The sequence below is a fragment of the Gymnodraco acuticeps genome, unplaced genomic scaffold, assembly GCF_902827175.1.
Source record: "Gymnodraco acuticeps unplaced genomic scaffold, fGymAcu1.1, whole genome shotgun sequence".
NCBI classification, from domain to species: domain Eukaryota; kingdom Metazoa; phylum Chordata; class Actinopteri; order Perciformes; family Bathydraconidae; genus Gymnodraco; species Gymnodraco acuticeps.
Genome location: NW_022991022.1, coordinates 145,051 through 164,533, shown reverse-complemented (window position 1 = coordinate 164,533; position 19,483 = coordinate 145,051). Strand labels below are relative to the sequence as shown.

The 19,483-nt window shown below is 42.1% G+C and overlaps 1 protein-coding gene across 2 annotated transcripts in view; it reads left to right on the top strand.

The window, feature by feature from the left end:
- The window catches only part of atg5 (ATG5 autophagy related 5 homolog (S. cerevisiae)), a 60,152-nt gene that overhangs the window by 27,474 nt on the left and 13,195 nt on the right, over nt 1-19,483 (top strand). For both annotated transcript variants that reach the window (XM_034236312.1, XM_034236311.1), the window contains exon 7: nt 5,277-5,394. In XM_034236312.1, the coding sequence (XP_034092203.1) occupies nt 5,277-5,394 (118 nt within the window). The remainder of the gene's footprint in view (nt 1-5,276; nt 5,395-19,483) is intronic.

The following is a 19,483-nucleotide window of genomic DNA, read 5'->3' as shown; positions in this document are numbered from 1 at the left end:
CAGTGTTTCTGTGAAACCTGAGCACAGTCTTCACACCTTCATCGCCACCTTCCTCTTGCTGCTTCGTGCCGGTCTCTGCGGTGTGTAGTTACTGCTCGGACACTCGATCCCTGTCCTCGCCGGTTTCCTTTTCACAGCTCCATGATTAGACCTTATTGTGTGTCAGACTCTCCGTTTGACACCTCAGGTTGGGTATCTTCCTGCGCCACAGTTTCTCCCATCATCCTACACTCCTCAGTGAATAGAGCGAGATCTTATCTGATCACTATTGACCACAATGAAGATTGGACGATAATTTAATACTGTCTTTTATTCACCTTTCAGTGCAATCGAATGTAAGGATACCATCCAATTGTGCTATTATTTATGTTGACCAATCAACGATTCAATGACACTTACAATAATGAACTCTAATCCCGAACCCTATTTTGTATATTTTGCATGTGTGATTAGTTTGAAATCAGGTAAGGCATAATAGGGTATTACAGTTATGTGCGTTGAACATACATTTTAATTCATTTAAGTGTGATTTTCTTTAATGGCCAAGTTAAAAACCTTATCAGGACTTCAATTATAAACCCAACAATTAAAAAAAACTCGAAGGGATTTGGTTTCTAATGGTGAGCAAGAACTGCTGCAAACCATAATCACCCAATGGTTCAAATTCCACATTCATAGCAACCAACTAGGGAAATTAGCTGGTGTCATGTTGAAAATGCTCATACTGCACGTAGACATTTTAAAGTAAGGTGACGGCAACTTCTGGCCGCCCGGCGCCTTGTCACCTTCCCTGAGGACACGGGTCACCCGATAACCAGAACTACTGCATTTTTAACTCTACTCTGAAAGGATAGCGAGACTCTTGACATTTACAAAGAACATCCCTGCTGACGGATCAGAATCAAGTTCAGGATGCTGAGTTTACAGGAGATTACAGAACAACTAAAATGGTGTTAATTAATGGAATACAAGCGATTTCTTATACCATACACATTGTTTTAGGAATGTGTCAAATTGAGCCTTAATGAACTCACTTTTAGAAGGTGCTATCGTGATATTTCCAAAGTGCTGATTCTCTGTCTGTTACTGATGAAAATAAGGAGCCCCTCCCCACGCCCCTCTGAGAGAGATTTGGTTACAAAGAACTCAATGGTGCTCTAGAGGAGATTCAGGTGATAAGGGGGGGGGGGGGGGGGGTACCTTGGTTGCTGATTGGCTAATGGTTACACAAGACAAAACATCGTTATGACATCATAAAGGTACCAAAATCTGATCAGCTCATTTTCAGACAGGTTTTTATAGAAATGAGTCTCTTTACACAGAGACATGTTGACATGAAGAAGAGGGGACACATGTTGATGTAGAAGAGACATGAAGAAGAGGGGACACATGTTGATGTAGAAGAGACATGAAGAAGAGGGGACACATGTTGATGTAGAAGAGACATGAAGAAGAGGGGACACATGTTGATGTAGAAGAGACATGAAGAAGAGGGGACACATGTTGATGTAGAAGATACATGAAGAAGAGGGGACACATGTTGATGTAGAAGAGACGTGAAGAAGAGGGGACACATGTTGATGTAGAAGAGACGTGAAGAAGAGGGGACACATGTTGATGTAGAAGAGACATGAAGAAGAGGGGACACATGTTGATATAGAAGAGGGGACACATGTTGATGTAGAGCAGGGGTGCCCACACTTTTTGGGCTGGTGAGCTACTTTTGAAATGACCAGCTCACCGAGGTCTACCAACCAAAAATAAAATCCCAAATTGCAAGGGTTGCTGAATAACACGTTTTATTTATACATGGGATAATAGGGCTGCAACAAACGACTCATTTGATAATCGATTAATCTATCGATTAATGAAACGACTATTCAGACTATTACGTATGCCTTGCACAATTTCTCAAACGCTCTTGTTTAGCCATCAACTTTTAGATTTAGCTTGAGGTTGTTTTAGGCATGTGGAAACTAACAATGAAGACAATAAAGATTAATACTTGATTCAAAAATACATATATTATTAAATTAACAAATTGTGAACAAAATTAACATTGCTTTTTATTTAAATAAAATAAATAATATTTCGCATCAAAAGAAACAACAATGTTTTAACAAATCGTATTAAATAATCTGATGACAGAACTGTGAACAGAATAGCTGAAACTTTAACAAAATAAAGAGTAACTCAGTTTCCTCTCATCATTAACCCATGTTTGAATCATTGAGTTAACTGCGTGTGTTGCTGCTAGCATACATAACACCTGACGTGGAACCGTTACTCGTGGATGGGGCTACAGAGCTGCTAGAAAGACAGTCGAGCCCGGTGCATTCCTCCGTCTGAATGTGGAGCACTTTTGATAAATGTTTAGATAAATTGCTCGTGTTACCGCCCTTACATGCTAAACACTTTTGGCAAGGAGCATTGTCCACCTCAAGACGGGTAACATTTAACCACACCTTGGAGCGCTTCTCTCCGCCATCTCCTCCGTGTGTTGCTGCATGTAGCAGCTGTGTGTGTGTAAACAGCCCCGCCCCCTCGCACACAGACGGGGGAGAGAGATCTCGTCTCGATTGGAAAGATCGAAAATACACCGACATTTGTTTGTCTTTTTGCATATTAGAAACGACGTACTGGGCACCTCTGATGTAGAAGAGACATGAAGAAGAGGGGACACATGTTGATGTAGAAGAGACATGAAGAAGAGGGGACACATGTTGATGTAGAAGAGACATGAAGAAGAGGGGACACATGTTGATGTAGAAGAGACATGAAGAAGAGGGGACACATGTTGATGTAGAAGAGACATGAAGAAGAGGGGACACATGTTGATGTAGAAGAGACATGAAGAAGAGGGGACACATGTTGATGTAGAAGAGACATGGAGAAGAGGGGACACATGTTGATGTAGAAGAGACATGAAGAAGAGGGGACACATGTTGATGTAGAAGAGACATGGAGAAGAGGGGACACATGTTGATGTAGAAGAGACATGAAGAAAAGGGAACACATGTTGATGTAGAAGAGACATGAAGAAGAGGGGACACATGTTGATGGAGAAGAGACATGAAGAAGAGGGGACACATGTTGATGAAGAAGAGACATGAAGAAGAGAGGACACATGTTGATGTAGAAGAGACATGAAGAAGAGGGGACACATGTTGATGTAGAAGAGACATGAAGAAGAGGGGACACATGCTGATGTAGAAGAGACATGAAGAAGAGGGGACACATGTTGATGTAGAAGAGACATGAAGAAGAGGGGACACATGTTGATGTAGAAGAGACATGAAGAAGAGGGGACACATGTTGATGTAGAAGAGACATGAAGAAGAGGGGACACATGTTGATGTAGAAGAGACATGAAGAAGAGGGGACACATGTTGATGTAGAAGAGACATGAAGAAGAGGGGACACATGTTGATGTAGAAGAGACATGAAGAAGAGGGGACACATGTTGATGTAGAAGAGACATGAAGAAGAGGATTTTGCATAATAGGTGTCCTTTAAATGAAATCAAGGACTTAAGTGTGTGGTAATGCTGAGGATCATCTCAAATGACATTTCTTAAAACGGGTTGTATTTAGATCTGTTTTTTGGTTGAATTGCCTCAAAGGGAATACCAATCTCTACAACATGCGCTCCCCTCTGTACTGACACTCCTGAGTCAAAGTCCATTACCAGCTCTGACATAGTTTACTAGATTTTTCTCTGGCGTCTGCCGGTAATTTCCCACCATGTTTCCCGCAGTTCTCACTCGGGGAATGTTTTGGCTGCAAGGTTTCAGATCAGAGCGGAACAGTCATGAGGATGTTTGCTGCACGTCACTTTTGTTTAGCCGTCCCATCATGACTTAGTCAGTTTACATTTGAGGCATTTTGTGGTCATGGAGTGATTTGCAATGTGGTCAGCAATTGGATAAGCTTTGGTTTCTAGACCATTATCGTATAGAGAGGAGGTCACAGGTCAGTGAAACATCATCATGACGGTTTGACTTTAGACAGATCTTAACAGTCTAGGGAAAAGGAAATGTGGAGAAAGAGGGTTGTTTTCAAAATGCATAAGAGCTTAGACGATTAATCATTGCTCTACATTCCCCCAATAAGAATGGGGACCAGTTGCTTTCTTCACCCCAAAAATAGGCAATCACCCACTTTTCTGAAGTGTCCCTTTTAGATAAACACTTGAACATAAATCCACATCTCAACTCCACATCTACTTGTATTCTCTCCATCTAAGAACCTCGCAGAATGACGGATAAAGTTAAAGCCTTTTATTGTCATTATACACGGAGTATAACGAGATTCAGAGTGCAACTCTGTCCCGGTGTGCACAAAATACAAACGAATACATAACACTAAAAAACACGGCAATAGGACAGACAACATACAATCATACGGGGGAATAAATAGTTAAAATATTGATATAAAAATAGTATATAAAGTGCATTAAAAGTGTATGTGTGAGAATGGTTACAGTTATTGCATTATGTGTGGTGGTTGAGCAGCCTGACGGCCCAGGGGTAGAAACTGTTTTTGAGTCTGTTTGTCCGTGACTTGAAGCTCCTGTATCTCCTCCCAGAAGGCAGGAGAGTTTTTTAAAATATATATATATCTGTAGTATAAGATAAGATAAGATAAGATGTACTTAATTGAGCTCGATTTGGGAAATGTTTGCGTTGCAGCAGCATCAAAAGACAAGGCATTGTACATTAGAGAAATTAAAAGACTAGAAATGAACAAGTCAAAATGTAAACTTCTCAAATAGAAACAAAATAGCTTTAAAAAAAGTAGAAATTATACATGTTGAAATACAATACATACTTTTTTAAGGACCGCAGCAGCATTTGATGACTTCCAGGCTGATCATTACAACATCGCCGTAACATCTGTTGAAATTTTACCAATTGCTACATATCACAATCTGAGTGCTGGGGCTCATCAAAGCACAACATTCCCAGTTCATTCACAGCAATAGCGTGCATAGTTGTGTCGATGTTTTCCCACTTGCTCAACTTCGAGAAACTTACCTAAACATATCCCATTTACGGGATGTCTGGTTTTTCCAGAAAATTGCGTTGAATCAGTATCACATGCCTGATGAGTAAACGATTCAAATCCTAAACAGTATTTGGACAGCTGCATCTTTTAATCAGATTGAAATATGATTTAGTCTTGTAGCATATTTAGCTTATGGGTATTTTTTGTACACACCCTATTTCTGGATGTTTATGCACGCTTGTTGATTTGCCGTGCTCATATTTGTTTCAGACGCTGAGCGACAGGCCGTTCATCCAGAAACAGTTTCGTCCCGTTTCACCTGAAGGCCACGTGCACACTCTCGGTGACCTGCTGAAGGAGGTGTACCCCGTGGCTTTACCAAATGAGGGTAGGTCGGCACACAAACACATGCAAAGTGACAAGGACCATAAAGGTATTGCACCTTCACTCTCTCTTTTAAATCACAATTCATCTTTCCTGCAAGAATCAATACTCACTTTCCCTTTCCCCTTTTAATCACACTAAGCAACTTGTATATGTTGTATTCCAGCGGGGAACCGTGTCTATCTCAACTGGACCTTCTGTAGGCACACACACACACACACCCCCCCCTCCCCCGCCGTTATAATGTCCGTCTTTTCACTGAATTGTCGTCTACAAAAGGGTACTTACAACAACATCATCTTCACCTGTTGCACTTGCCATTTCAACGTTCAAAACAATAAAACGGCATACGAACATATGATTGGTTGATCAAACTGTCAGTCCAAACGTAGGCTCTCATTCAGTGCAACGGCCAGGGCATTCCATCAAGGATGTAGAATACCTTGTTGAAGGATATTCTACCCAGAGACCCAGAACAAGATCTGATTGGTTGCTTTCTTTTCTAACACAGAACCACTGAAATGCGAAGAGCATGGTCCGAGAAGGACAAACAAATCAACGTACCACTGTAATATTACAGATCAACAACACAGATATTATTCTCTAATTAAATCGAGGGTATTCTCTGAATACCTTGAAGGCCCTGACGGTTCACCACTGTAGTACTCACAGTCCACCTTATTGTATTTATATTTTAACTTGAAACATCTGGAACTTGCACTCGTCTAATGTATATAGCACTGTTTTTATATTGTTTAAAGGTCCCATGTCATGGCCATTTCCACTGATCATAGTTCCATTGTTGAGGTCGACTAGAATAGATTTATACTGTGCAATTTTCCAAACTCACATTGTTTCGCATACAGCATCTCTGTAAACTACGTGTATTCACTTTCTCCACTAAACGGCTCGTTGCAGCTCTTGCCCCCCCCCCCCCCCCCCCCCCCCTCCCTGTGAGCCCAGTGTGCTCCGATTGGTCGCGACCAGTCGGGACGTTGTGAATCGCGCTGAGCTCCGTGGAGGTGTGATTTCCTTGTTTAGCGATACACAGCGAAACACAGCCAAACTCACCCTGAGCACACACACAGTCACAGCCGAAGTAAAAACAATAAGTGTGGCTTGATATTGAGTAAGAAAAAGGTTGGTAAACGGTGTGAGAATGGGTCTGCAGAGAGAATGGGTCTGTAGAGAGAATGGGTCTGCAGAGAGAATGGGTCTGCAGAGAGAACGGGTCTGCAGAGAGAACGGGTCTGCAGAGAGAACGGGTCTGCAGAGAGAACGGGTCTGCAGAGAGAACGGGTCTGTAGAGAGAACGGGTCTGCAGAGAGAACGGGTCTGCAGAGAGAACGGGTCTGCAGAGAGAACGGGTCTGTAGAGAGAATGGGTCTGTAGAGAGAATGGGTCTGCAGAGAGAACGGGTCTGCAGAGAGAACGGGTCTGTAGAGAGAACGGGTCTGCAGAGAGAACGGGTCTGCAGAGAGAACGGGTCTGCAGTGAGAATGGGTCTGTAGAGAGAATGGGTCTGCAGAGAGAATGGGTCTGTAGAGAGAACGGGTCTGCAGAGAGAATGGGTCTGTAGAGAGAACGGGTCTGTAGAGAGAACGGGTCTGCAGAGAGAATGGGTCTGTAGAGAGAACGGGTCTGTAGAGAGAACGGGTCTGCAGAGAGAACGGGTCCGCAGAGAGAACGGGTCCGCAGAGAGAACGGGTCCGCAGAGAGAACGGGTCCGCAGAGAGAACGGGTCCGCAGAGAGAACGGGTCCGCAGAGAGAACGGGTCCGCAGAGAGAACGGGTCCGCAGAGAGAACGGGTCCGCGGAGAGAACGGGTCCGCAGAGAGAACGGGTCCGCAGAGAGAACGGGTCCGCAGAGAGAACGGGTCCGCAGAGAGAACGGGTCCGCAGAGAGAACGGGTCCGCAGAGAGAACGGGTCCGCAGAGAGAACGGGTCCCGCAGAGAGAACGGGTCCGCAGAGAGAACGGGTCCGCAGAGAGAACGGGTCAGCAGAGAGAACGGGTCCGCAGAGAGAACGGGTCCGCAGAGAGAACGGGTCAGCAGAGAGAACGGGTCCGCAGAGAGAACGGGTCCGCAGAGAGAATTTCGCCGCAGAGAGAATTTCGCCGCAGAGAGAATTTCGCCGCAGAGAGAATTTCGCCGCGATCCCAACTGTCTGTTATCAGCCTGCAGCCAGGGAGGAGAGGTCAGCAGAGCTGCCTGCACTGAGTGTGTGAGGAAGTCCGTGGATTGGTCAATTTGGACCAATCAGCGGGGGCTTAACGTAACGGCTCCGCGGACGTAACGTAACGGCTTCACGGATTGGTCCATTTCGTTCCGGGGACGACATGACATCATGATGTACCCGGAAGAATCAAATGGACAGTGACGTATCTCCAACGAGGTATTTTCTGTGTTAGAGTTTTACTCGCTACAGGGTGTACTTTGAGGGTTGTGACTCTGCAGACCGTTTACATGCAGAACAACCTTCATAACACAAGGGGACGGGTACTAACTGGAAAAGCATGACGTGGGCCCTTTAAGTAGTAGGTTGGTTTAATACAGTGTTTATTTAGTTTTCTATCGATATTCTACAGACGCTGATAATATGCCCTGGATATATTTACTGTTGATCTTTATTATATTTTTAACTTGCAATGCCTTGAAAACATGCTGCTCTAACGCAACAACTTACTGTAAGATAATAAGATAATATAAGAAGCACTTTCTTGATCCCAATTTGGGAGAATGTTTGTGTTGCAGCAGCATAAATAGACAAGGCATTGTACATTAGAGGAATTAAAAGACTATAAATAAACAATTCAAAATGTAAACATCTCAAATATAAAAGCAGGATATTATACATTAAGTGTGTAAGGAATGGAATATTACATTAAATATAAAGGTCAAATGTACAGTTCTTCCTATTTGGGATCAATTAAGTATATCTAATCTAATCCCTAGCAATATCTCCTTCTGGGATCATACATGGTGATAGTAAAGATAATAATGTTATGATAATATCACTCACACAAGTTTGAATCATGCCAATCATTTTGGAGCAGCTAACAGTAAAAGTCCACTAGTGACCGTGTTTTATTTTTGGTTTCCTCTGACAATATATGCCCCGTCATCTTCCTGAAGCGAGAGAAGAAAGGAGGCACTTCTCCTCTGGGCTTTATTTACACAGAAGCACGAGGCATGTCAGAGATCCACTCTCTCAGATAACACACACACACACTGGGGGGCTAGATGAGGGGAAATGGGAGCAGTTGCCAAAACAAGTGTTGGTGGAGGAGAGGAGATGATGGGATGATATAAATAAAGGAAGCATGAAGAGAGTAAACTACAGAAGGGATGTGAAGTCAGAGCGCTCAAACAGGAAGAGGTGAAGAGAGCGGGGGTCTAAACATATAGATGGAGAGTGGTTTTGTTTATAGTTGTACTTGTATACGTCGTTGCTGAAGTCATTTTCAAGATCAGTCAATTGTTGAACTGCATTTTAGTGGTTTAGGGATCAGTGTTAATTTCGCCAACGAAAACTATGACTAAAAATGTTCGTCAACGACCTTTTTTACAAGACGATGACGAGCTAAAAATAGATTCTTGATAGTAAAAACTATGACGAAATGTATATTTAGTTTTCGTTGACGAGACGGGACTACGGTGTTAATGGTGGACTATCGGACATTGCAGGACAGTGTGCACATTCGCACTTTAACCTCTTATGTTATACACATATTTATATTCTATTTGATTCAACGTTATTTCTTTGTAATATGGAGCAAAACCCTGAAACAGAGTATGATAAATATATTTCTCACGTCAAGAGTACTTACACATGCATTGGTTCAGAGTAAAACTGATTAATAACACACACACACACACACACACACACACACACACACACACACACACACACACACACACACACACACACACACACTGTGTAAACTCTATGTAATCCATGTCAGTCTATGTGTACACAGTAGGCCAAACCTTTAAATATACACCTGGACAACAGGTCCATAAGTCCTGTTCGCACTCGTGGCGTACGGTTTAGCTGCAGCTGTGGAGAGAGAGAGTGTGTGAGAGAGAGAGTTAGAGAGAGAGAGTGTATGTGTGTGAGAGAGAGAGAGTGTGTGTGTGAGAGAGAGAGAGTGAGAGAGAGAGAGTGTGTGAGAGAGAGTGTGTGTGAGAGAGATAGTGTGTGTGAGAGAGATATATTGAAAGAAGAGATGAGAGGAGACAGCGGGCGATCGAGCGGCAGTCTAAACAGGCAGCGTCTGCTGAGGAGGAGAGAGGAAGTAGATAAGGAGACAATAGGGTGTTAGGACACAGGACCCGCAGGAGACTCACCTGTACGGGGGAGACATTAACACCCCCCCTCCTCTGTCTGTCTCACATTCACTCTCATTTTGTCCACATCACCACCATAAACATGTCGCTGTATATTCAGCTAGATCTTGTAAAAAGTAGTGAGAACCTTTGAATTTACACTTTTGAAAACAAGCAGATTTTTTGCAAAGCTGAAAACCTTTTTGTTTTCGTTATGTGAAATATTCCTCAGGCTTTTTCACAAACATTCACAGTTTGTTAGTGATTGTCAGATCAAAGACCCTCAGATGTCCAAGGTTTAAAATGGTCACAGTCAGTATTTTGTGCGTTACACTCGCTTAATAACTTGCATGCTCTCCATAAACATTCATCTGTTTGCATCTGGTAATTTATTTATATATCATATTCCATTTACGTGCATATAGACTCTTCTTGCACTATTTCTATTTTATTTGTACACATCTCAAAACATTCTCTTGCGCTATTTTATTTCTGTTGTTATTTCTTTCACTATTTGTATTGGTTCAATCTGTTTTATGTCCTATATATATTCTGTTGGAGGCAGTGTTCATTTCGTCATCGAAAGCTACGACCTTTTTTACACGACTGAGACGAGACGATGACGAGCTAAAAATAGATTCTTGATAATAAAAACTATGACGAAATGTATATTTAGTTTTCGTTGACGAGATGGCACTAAGGTGTTAATGGTGGACTATCGGACATTCAAAATGCAGCATATTTCCCCCCAAGTGTCCGTCTTGTCTGTCAAAATGCATCTTAGGTTTCTAACTTGCAATATCATTATTTCCGCTCTCTTCACTCCAGAAGAGCGATCTCCCTGGCTGCAGTCGAATAGTCCATTTAGCTTAGGAACCTTCCTAACGGAGTGAAATGACCCGGAAGTCCCTCAGTGGCAGCCATGATAAGTGCCGTTTGAATTCTCGAGATGATCGGAAAGGAGGTTTCAAACTTCCTTTATAACCTCCTTTAGCTTAGGAACCACTGGACCTCCCTTGACGAAAGGAGAGGAGAAAGTGCTGCCCCACAATGCATTGCAGCCGCAGCATTTGCCGTCACTCAACAGTCAGCCGTTCACGGACACAACCGATTATGACCGATAAATTATATCATGAAAGTTACGGTGCTTGTTAAGCATTTCAAAACGTATGTGGTAAATTGCCAAAGTGCTTTGTTCTGAACGTTCAACAGTATTATAATCAAAAAGAGAAATATGAACGTTAGTTTTTACTGAAATGATCAAATAAAGTCAACATTTCACTGAGCTGTGTGGGGTTTGTTCAACTTTTAAAAGATGTTTGAATGGTGATATACACAGTGATAGATGTGAAGGACTAACGTTTATAATAAATACATTTGTATTTATTTTAAGATCTTTTCATACAATCATACGTATTGGGATCATTTGTATTAATGTGGACCGGAGGGAGAGGGTGACGAGCATAAGTTTCACTTTCCTTTTTTATTTCAATTCCAGCTTTGGTCATGAAGAATATGTTTCTCTCTTGTCCACGTTCATAAAGCTCTCTGTGTGGGGGGGGGGCGGGGCCTAACAAACACGCTGCCCATCCCTAGATATTACACAAGTAAAGTGTTAAGAGAGTGAAATGTTGCTTTACGTATTCCAACACTTGATGCTGTCACCTTGATTCCAATTTCAGATTCCTGTAATTGCCTAACTGAATTGGTTTGAAGAGAGAAAACATTTTGACTTAAAGTTGACTAAAATGTCATGAGTTTTCATCGACTAAAACTGGACTAAAACTATGAAGGATAAAAAGGACTAAAATGTGACTAAAACTAATTTGTCTAAAGACTAAATCAAAAATAGCTGCCAAAATGAACACTGGTTGGAGGAGCCTGTGACTTCAGCTTTTCATATCTACACTGTAGCTACTGTGCACATGATAATACATCCACAAATACATGCAGCAGGTCGGTCATCATTTCTAATTCACCCCCTGGTATGAAACAGATTTCGGGTATATTTTATAATCGATTAGTCGCTCATGGATCATTAATGTTAAAGACAGGTGGATCAAATACCTGAGGCTATAAGACACTAATCTCTTGTCTCGCCTTGCACTCTTTATCAGGAACAGGTGGGTAGTTTCTCTTTTGTACAAGGTGCTTTTGCCCGCTCAAATAATAATAGACACTGTTGGATTATATCGGCTGTTGCTCAATACAGTTTATTCAAGTTATTTGCCCAATTCAAACCTGTTTTTCTTCCGTTTCTCTGTGTATTTTGACTTCAACAAGGCCAAAAGCGTCAGAGAATCTTCAATAAATACTGATATTTATGGCTTTAATAATATATTATAAAATGTCCCCTACCAGTGATTATCAGCATACATTATCGTAACAGTCATCATGTTTGTAAAGCCTTTAGTTGGTACGTTTAAACGTCTTTGTTTTTGGCTTCATGCAGCTATTTGAGGGACCATAATCCACTTGTTATAAAGTCGTCTAATTTGCACGGTAGTCCAAAGTCTTGCTTAGAATCTCGGACGGAGATATCATCTTACTCTTTCCCCGTTCCCTTTTCCCCTCTTTAGTTTACCTGATCTAAGACTCTTCATCCCTCTTTGATCCTCTATCTCTCTCTCAGGTGTAGTCTTCACCCTCTTCCCTGTCTGCTGTAGACGTCTTTCATGTCTTTGACGTTTAAATCTCTGCCCTCCTCCCTCCCTCTGGAGTCTGCCTGCCTGGCTGATCAAGGTGAAAGTGTTCCTTTTGTCTCTTGGCGTTTGTTTGGTTTCCACCACTTCCTCGGCTGGTAGATGAGTCGGGATGATAGCGGGAGATTATGGCGGCGTGTTTGGATTAGAGAGACCGGGACGTGTGTTCAGGGACTCGGGCGGGGCGTTGGGTTTGCTGGTAGTATTGTTGAAAAGTTCAGAGGACTTTTTCTTTTTCTGCCGGGACCCTAATGTACAACACAAAGAAAATCTGGGGTGCTTCACGTCTCTGTGATCTTCCCAACATCAAATAAGGTTTTTCATACAATCCCCTCCTCTGTTATGTCTGAGAGAGGATTGGGGTTGACCCCTGAGGGACCCAGAAAGCAGCCGCAGTACACAAACAGGGGTGGCTTGAATTAAAGAGGAAGAAAGAAAGGGGAGATTCCCAAATCGTTCTCGAGCGATGGACGAAGAGTCTGAGTCGGTTTCCCCCACGCTGCTGGAAACAAAACAACAACTTAGTTACTGTAACCAGCGGTCATCCTTGACGTCTATTCTTGCTTTTTGTTTTTTGTTTTTCGACCAGGTGTGTTATTGAGAAAGGGTTTGTCAGGAATCTGGCTTCGGTTTGCTATATAAATCACAACCTGGACGAGGGTGCTGCCCACACATTACGTGCCTACGTGTTGTGACGGATACTGTAGTTCTCGTAAGCAGACTTGATTTTTTGCAGGTTTTGTCTGAGATGAGCCCAATCACGAACAACCCACGCTATGATTATTGTCAGGGATTAATCAGAGGAAATTCCCCCACCCTATTGTGAACACACACCTACCCCTCACTACTTTTTGAGTGACACATCCACACATCCATCCTTCCCCTTCCCTCCTCCTCCCACGTCCCCCATGTCTCTCACATCTGTAGTACAACCCACTCCACTTCACACGCCCCTCCTCCTACAGGCTGCATCAATGCCCAAAAGGCCAGGCAGGTTTATCTAGCTATCACATTTCAACACGAGGCAGTTCATCGTGCTTTACAAAAAACATTAGAAGCATTAAGACAGTGCAAAACAAACACATATAATTACTTTTAGATATATTAAAAAGCCACAAGAATACATATCACACTCTGGAAAATGAACATAAATCCCCTTTTTTCAAACATTTTGTTCCCCTGGTGGTTCATTGATGAAAAAAGAAATGAATAAGTGCTTGCAGACTGTTTTTCTCTCACGATGCTGCATGCCAGCAGACTGTCATTCAGTATTTCTGTCCGTCTGACCGGCTGCCAGTCACACTTCAGATTGTTTGTTCGACTCTGCAGCGTGCGGTCGTACTAAATAGTGGTTGGCTTCACTCGGCTGACAAAACATGTCGTCTTGGCCGGCGGGCGCGTGTTACTCAACCACTGTGTGTGTGTGTGTGTGTGTGTGTGTGTGTGTGTGTGTGTGTGTGTGTGTGTGTGTGTGTGTGTGTGTGTGTGTGGTGTGTGTGTGTGTGTGGTGTGTGTGTGTGTGTGTGTGTGTGTGTGTGTGTGTGTGTGTGTGTGTGTGTGTGTGTGTGTGTGGTGTGTGTGTGTGTGTGTGTGTGTGTGTGTGTGTGTGTGTGTGTGTGTGTGTGTGTGTGTGTGTGTGTGTGTGTGTGTGTGTGTGTGTGTGTGTGTGTGTGTGTGTGTGTGTGTGTGTGTGTGTGTGTGTGTGTGTGTGTGTGTGTGTGTGTGTGTGTGTGTGTGTGTGTGTGTGTGTGTGTGTGTGTGTGTGTGTGTGTGTGTGTGTGTGTGTGTGTGTGTGTGTGTGTGTGTGTGTGTGTGTGTGTGTGTGTGTTGATTGTGGTTTGGAAGAAGTGGTTTTCAACTTACTTGGTTCCAAGTTGGATCACATCAGCCAGGGTCAATTAAAGAGGCCTTATCATGTTTTGGGGGGGGGGGGTTCCCTCTCCTGTAGTGTGTTATATATGTTTTAGTGCATGTAAATGCCCCCCCCCCCCCCCCCCCCCCTGCCTGAAACGCCTCCATTGGACTCCTTTGTTTACTTCCTGAACATAGTAACATCACACTGTTGTAACACTTATGCTTCTATTGGCTAGCGCTCCAACACATTGTACATGATAGGGAAAAAGGCGGGACAACTCTAAGTGGTTGACCAATCACAACAGAGCCGGCCAGCTAACCAATCAGAGCAGACTGGGCTCTGGTTTCAGACAGAGGGTGAAAAGGCAGAACAATAAAGAAAAATATTATAGGGCCCTTTTATACTATTCTAATAATCAACTTTCACTTATCATTAATTACATTTTTAACAAATGGATCTTAACCCAGGAAAACAAACAGTATTTTTCTAGGTAAAGGTCAAAATGAGAGTTTGTAGGTTTCTTAGTTGAAACAGTTTTTTTCTGGCAAATCATTGCATTATTAAAGTATTAAACATAATTGAGTCTCTGTGGTGTTTCTCTTTTATCCCTTAATTCAATCTCATTATAATTAATAATTATAAGGTATTTATCAAATATACTGAGCATGAAAGGACTGCCTCTGTGTTATTGTTATAACTCAGCATTTATACGTCAGCATTGCTTTAAAGTAGTACATTATTATCGAGGACGAACACACTTTCACAATACAAGCTGATTGTGGCCGATGTCGAAACAACAGGATATAAACAATGATTGCTTTAAACTTTAGACTGATTATTGAACACGCTGTCTTTTGGATCCTTTGAGAGCTGACAGTGGAAATATTTGCAAGACTAAACTCTCCCAGATATTGATGTTGTGATCACTCTTGTTTGTTGGCTTCAAACGCAATCGTTCCTGCTGATAATGGATCGCCGGTCGGAGCGTCAAACTGGGAAAAGTAAATATCATCATCCCTCACTATTGTCACGTCACATATCTGCCGATGGTTGTCATGGCTGTGGCTTTCAGGTTGAGTTGTTCCTGCAAGGGTCGAACAGAGTGGAGCAGGAACGAGTCCTAAACACGGAAATGAGTTTTAACACCGGTTCCCTTGTTTTAAAGGTCACCTATTGTGCACTTCTTCATGTCTCTTCTACATCAACATGTGTCCCCTCTTCTTCGTGTCTCTTCTACATCAACATGTGTCCCCTCTTCTTCATGTCTCTTCTACATCAACATGTGTCCCCTCTTCTCCATGTCTCTTCTACATCAACATGTGTCCCCTCTTCTTCATGTCTCTTCTACATCAACATGTGTCCCCTCTTCTTCATGTCTCTTCTACATCAACATGTGTCCCCTCTTCTTCATGTCTCTTCTACATCAACATGTGTCCCCTCTTCTTCATGTCTCTTCTACATCAACATGTGTCCCCTCTTCTTCATGTCTCTTCTACATCAACATGTGTCCCCTCTTCTCCATGTCTCTTCTACATCAACATGTGTCCCCTCTTCTCCATGTCTCTTCTACATCAACATGTGTCCCCTCTTCTCCATGTCTCTTCTACATCAACATGTGTCCCCTCTTCTTCATGTCTCTTCTACATCAACATGTGTCCCCTCTTCTCCATGTCTCTTCTACATCAACATATGTCCCCTCTTCTTCATGTCTCTTCTACATCAACATGTGTCTCCTCTTCTTCATGTCTCTTCTATATCAACATGTGTCCCCTCTTCTTCATGTCTCTTCTACATCAACATGTGTCCCCTCTTCTCCATGTCTCTTCTACATCAACATATGTCCCCTCTTCTTCATGTCTCTTCTACATCAACATGTGTCTCCTCTTCTTCATGTCTCTTCTATATCAACATGTGTCCCCTCTTCTTCATGTCTCCTCTACATCAACATGTGTCCCCTCTTCTCCATGTCTCTTCTACATCAACATGTGTCCCCTCTTCTCCATGTCTCTTCTACATCAACATGTGTCCCCTCTTCTTCATGTCTCTTTACATCAACATGTGTCCCCTCTTCTTCATGTCTCTTCTACATCAACATGTGTCCCCTCTTCTTCATGTCTCTTCTACATCAACATGTGTCCCCTCTTCTTCATGTCTCTTCTACATCAACATGTGTCCCCTCTTCTTCATGTCTCTTCTACATCAACATGTGTCCCCTCTTCTTATGGGTAATGCTGCAATGATCTGTTTGGTGTTCCAGCCAATTCAGCCGATGACCAACATCCATAATTTTTTCCATGCATATCATTGTGATCGGTATGTGTGTGTGTGTGTGTGTGTGTGTGTGTGTGTGTGTGTGTGTGTGTGTGTGTGTGTGTGTGTGTGTGTGTGTGTGTGTGTGTGTGTGTGTGTGTGTGTGTGTGTGTGTGTGTGTGTGTGTGTGTGTGTGTGTGTGTGTGTGTGTGTGTTGTGTGTGTGTGTGTGTGTGTGTGTGTGTGTGTGTGTGTGTGTGTGGTGTGTGTGTGTGTGTGTGTGTGTGTGTGTGTGTGTGTGTGTGTGTGTGTGTGTGTGTGTGTGTGTGTGTGTGTGTGTGTGTGTGTGTTTCCCCCATTTCTCATAATGAGACTGTTAGAATACACCCACTCCGCCCACATCAGCCAACTTCATCAACAAGTGTGAACGTGTGCTATAGGCAGGATCACACCTTTTGCTTTCATTTAATTGTAACATCCGTTTGTCATCTCCCTATAGAATAATATAAGCAAACGGTAATTAAAATAAAATAACACATAACGAAGAAACGTGGATGTTATAATGTGATGCACCAAAGTGTTTCTGCTGCACAGCTGGATTTAAGCTGGTGATTTTATTTTGTTCACCCTTGTGGTTCTGTGGTTTTGTGCAGAAAGCCAACCATGCAAAACAAGTCCTTGTATCTTTAAACAGGTGTTGGTTCGGAGTACGTGTAGCACGGTGAATCAGTGGATTTTGATATTTTTTATTCATCAAATTTCACAAAATAACTTCTGACTCAATTTAGTTTTTAAGTGCACTTGTTATCATCTCACTTTGCCTTGCCTGCACCTTGCTATAGTGACTTTAAAATCACCTACACATACTGAAGTTAAGGTTTATTTTTTAAATGTATTTAATTTACTTACACATCTGCTGCCTGCATTCAACAAACAATACATTAAATTAAGATGGACTTTTATTAATCCTCGTGGGGAAATGGTTTCTCTGCATTTGACCCATCCTAGAGTTAGGAGCTTTCATTTTGAACGGCGCCCGAGGAGCAGTGTAGGGAACGGTGCCTTGCTCAGGGACACCTCGTAGCACTTGGTCTTGCCGGGACTTGAACTGGTGACCTTCCAGTTGCCAAGCCAAGTCCCTATCGACTTCGCCACCACCGACCATTAAATTATGATTAATAATAATAATAATACACTTTCTGGTTTATGTTGAAATCTAGCAGCCAAGCTATTAAGGCCTTCACTTGCTGAACTTTAAAAAACAACTGATACATTAATCATTGATTACACAAACCTACTTCTTAAAACACATCTGTAAAAATGTCCAAAATAATACAGTTATTGTTTGCTTCTGATTACAGTAAAAAAGCAGCGTTTTATTGCCAATTAAAATGTAAATAATTGTTTTTTGTTGGAATCCCTTTTTTCGGTGCTCGAATAAACCTGTCTAAATCTGTATCATCGTTTTAATGTTATGTCTATATTAGGTGGCAACAGTGAAGATATGAATAAAAAAAAACGAGTTGTTGAAAATCAAACATTATAATTGACATCTTGCAGCCAGGCTGTTATAATAGCTTTAATTGCACAACTGTAGTTTATAACAATTGGTACAGCTGATAAATTATCATTAGTATGTATTTATTTCAACAAGGACCATGCATACAAATACATTAATCTCAGAAAAGAGATTAATTATGCCAGATTATGGCTAATAGCTCATTTCCATCTGCAGTCCTTAGGTAGCAATGTATATATGTTATTTTATTCAACTAATTAAATATGAATATATATACAGTCAAGGTGCGGTGTCAAAATGTATATTTTAAATTAAAACATTTGGAATACATGACTTCAAAACCTTTAAAACCCCATATTAACATTTTTACATTTTATTCCATTCTATTTCAATGTAAATACTGCTATATTTTTATTTTACTATATATTTCATGTTAATATATTTTTCTTAAAATAGTTCTCTATCTGTGTTTTACATTTTTTTTTCTTTTATGTATGCACCACGACACCAAGTCAAATTCCTCGTACGTGTCAACCTACCTGGAAATAAACCCGTTTCTGATTCTAATAATTTTTTTACAATGTTTTTCTTTATTACACGTCCACAGTCACCTCTGACCTCAACGTTCACATCTGTAATTTAGAGAAAGTAAACTGCTGAGCGTTTCTGCTGCAGGTGCCGGGTGGAGTCGCCTCTCACATTGTCGGTTAGCGCCTCGTCTCAACCGTCCTCCTGATATTACGTGGAACCAAAATGTCGTGTGTGTGTGTGTGGTCTAGCATTACTATACTTGTGGGGACCTAAATCTGTTTACATAGTCACGTGTGGGGACTCGCCTCCCTTATGGGGACAAATTGAGGTCCCCATGAGGGGAGTCATTAATTTTAGGGTGAAGACTTGGTTAGGGTTAGGGTAAGGTTAAGGGTTAGGGTTAGGCATGTGTTGGTTATGGTTAAGGTTAGGATAAGTCTCCAGGAAATGCATGTAAGTCAATGTGATGTCCCCTGAAGTGATGTATACATGGTGTGTGTGTGTGTGTGTGTGTGTGTGTGTGTGTGTGTGTGTGTGTGTGTGTGTGTGTGTGTGTGTGTGTGTGTGTGTGTGTGTGTGTGTGTGTGTGTGTGTGTGTGTGTGTGTGTGTGTGTGTGTGTGTGTGTGTGTGTGTGTGTGTGTGTGTGTGTGTGTGTGTGTGTGTGTGTGTGTGTGTGTGTGTGTGTGTGTGTGTGTGTGGTGTGTGTGTGTGTGTGTGTGTGTGTGTGTGTGTGTGTGTGTGTGTGTGTGTGTGTGTGTGTGTGTGTGTGTGTGTGTGTGTGTGTGTGTGTGTGTGTGTGTGTGAAACGTGGTAGACGGGAAAAGGCCCACTGTCTGTCTTTCTCACGCACATGCAGAACATCCTGAATTGAAATGAACATGTTCTTGTTGTTTTTCAACCAACGTT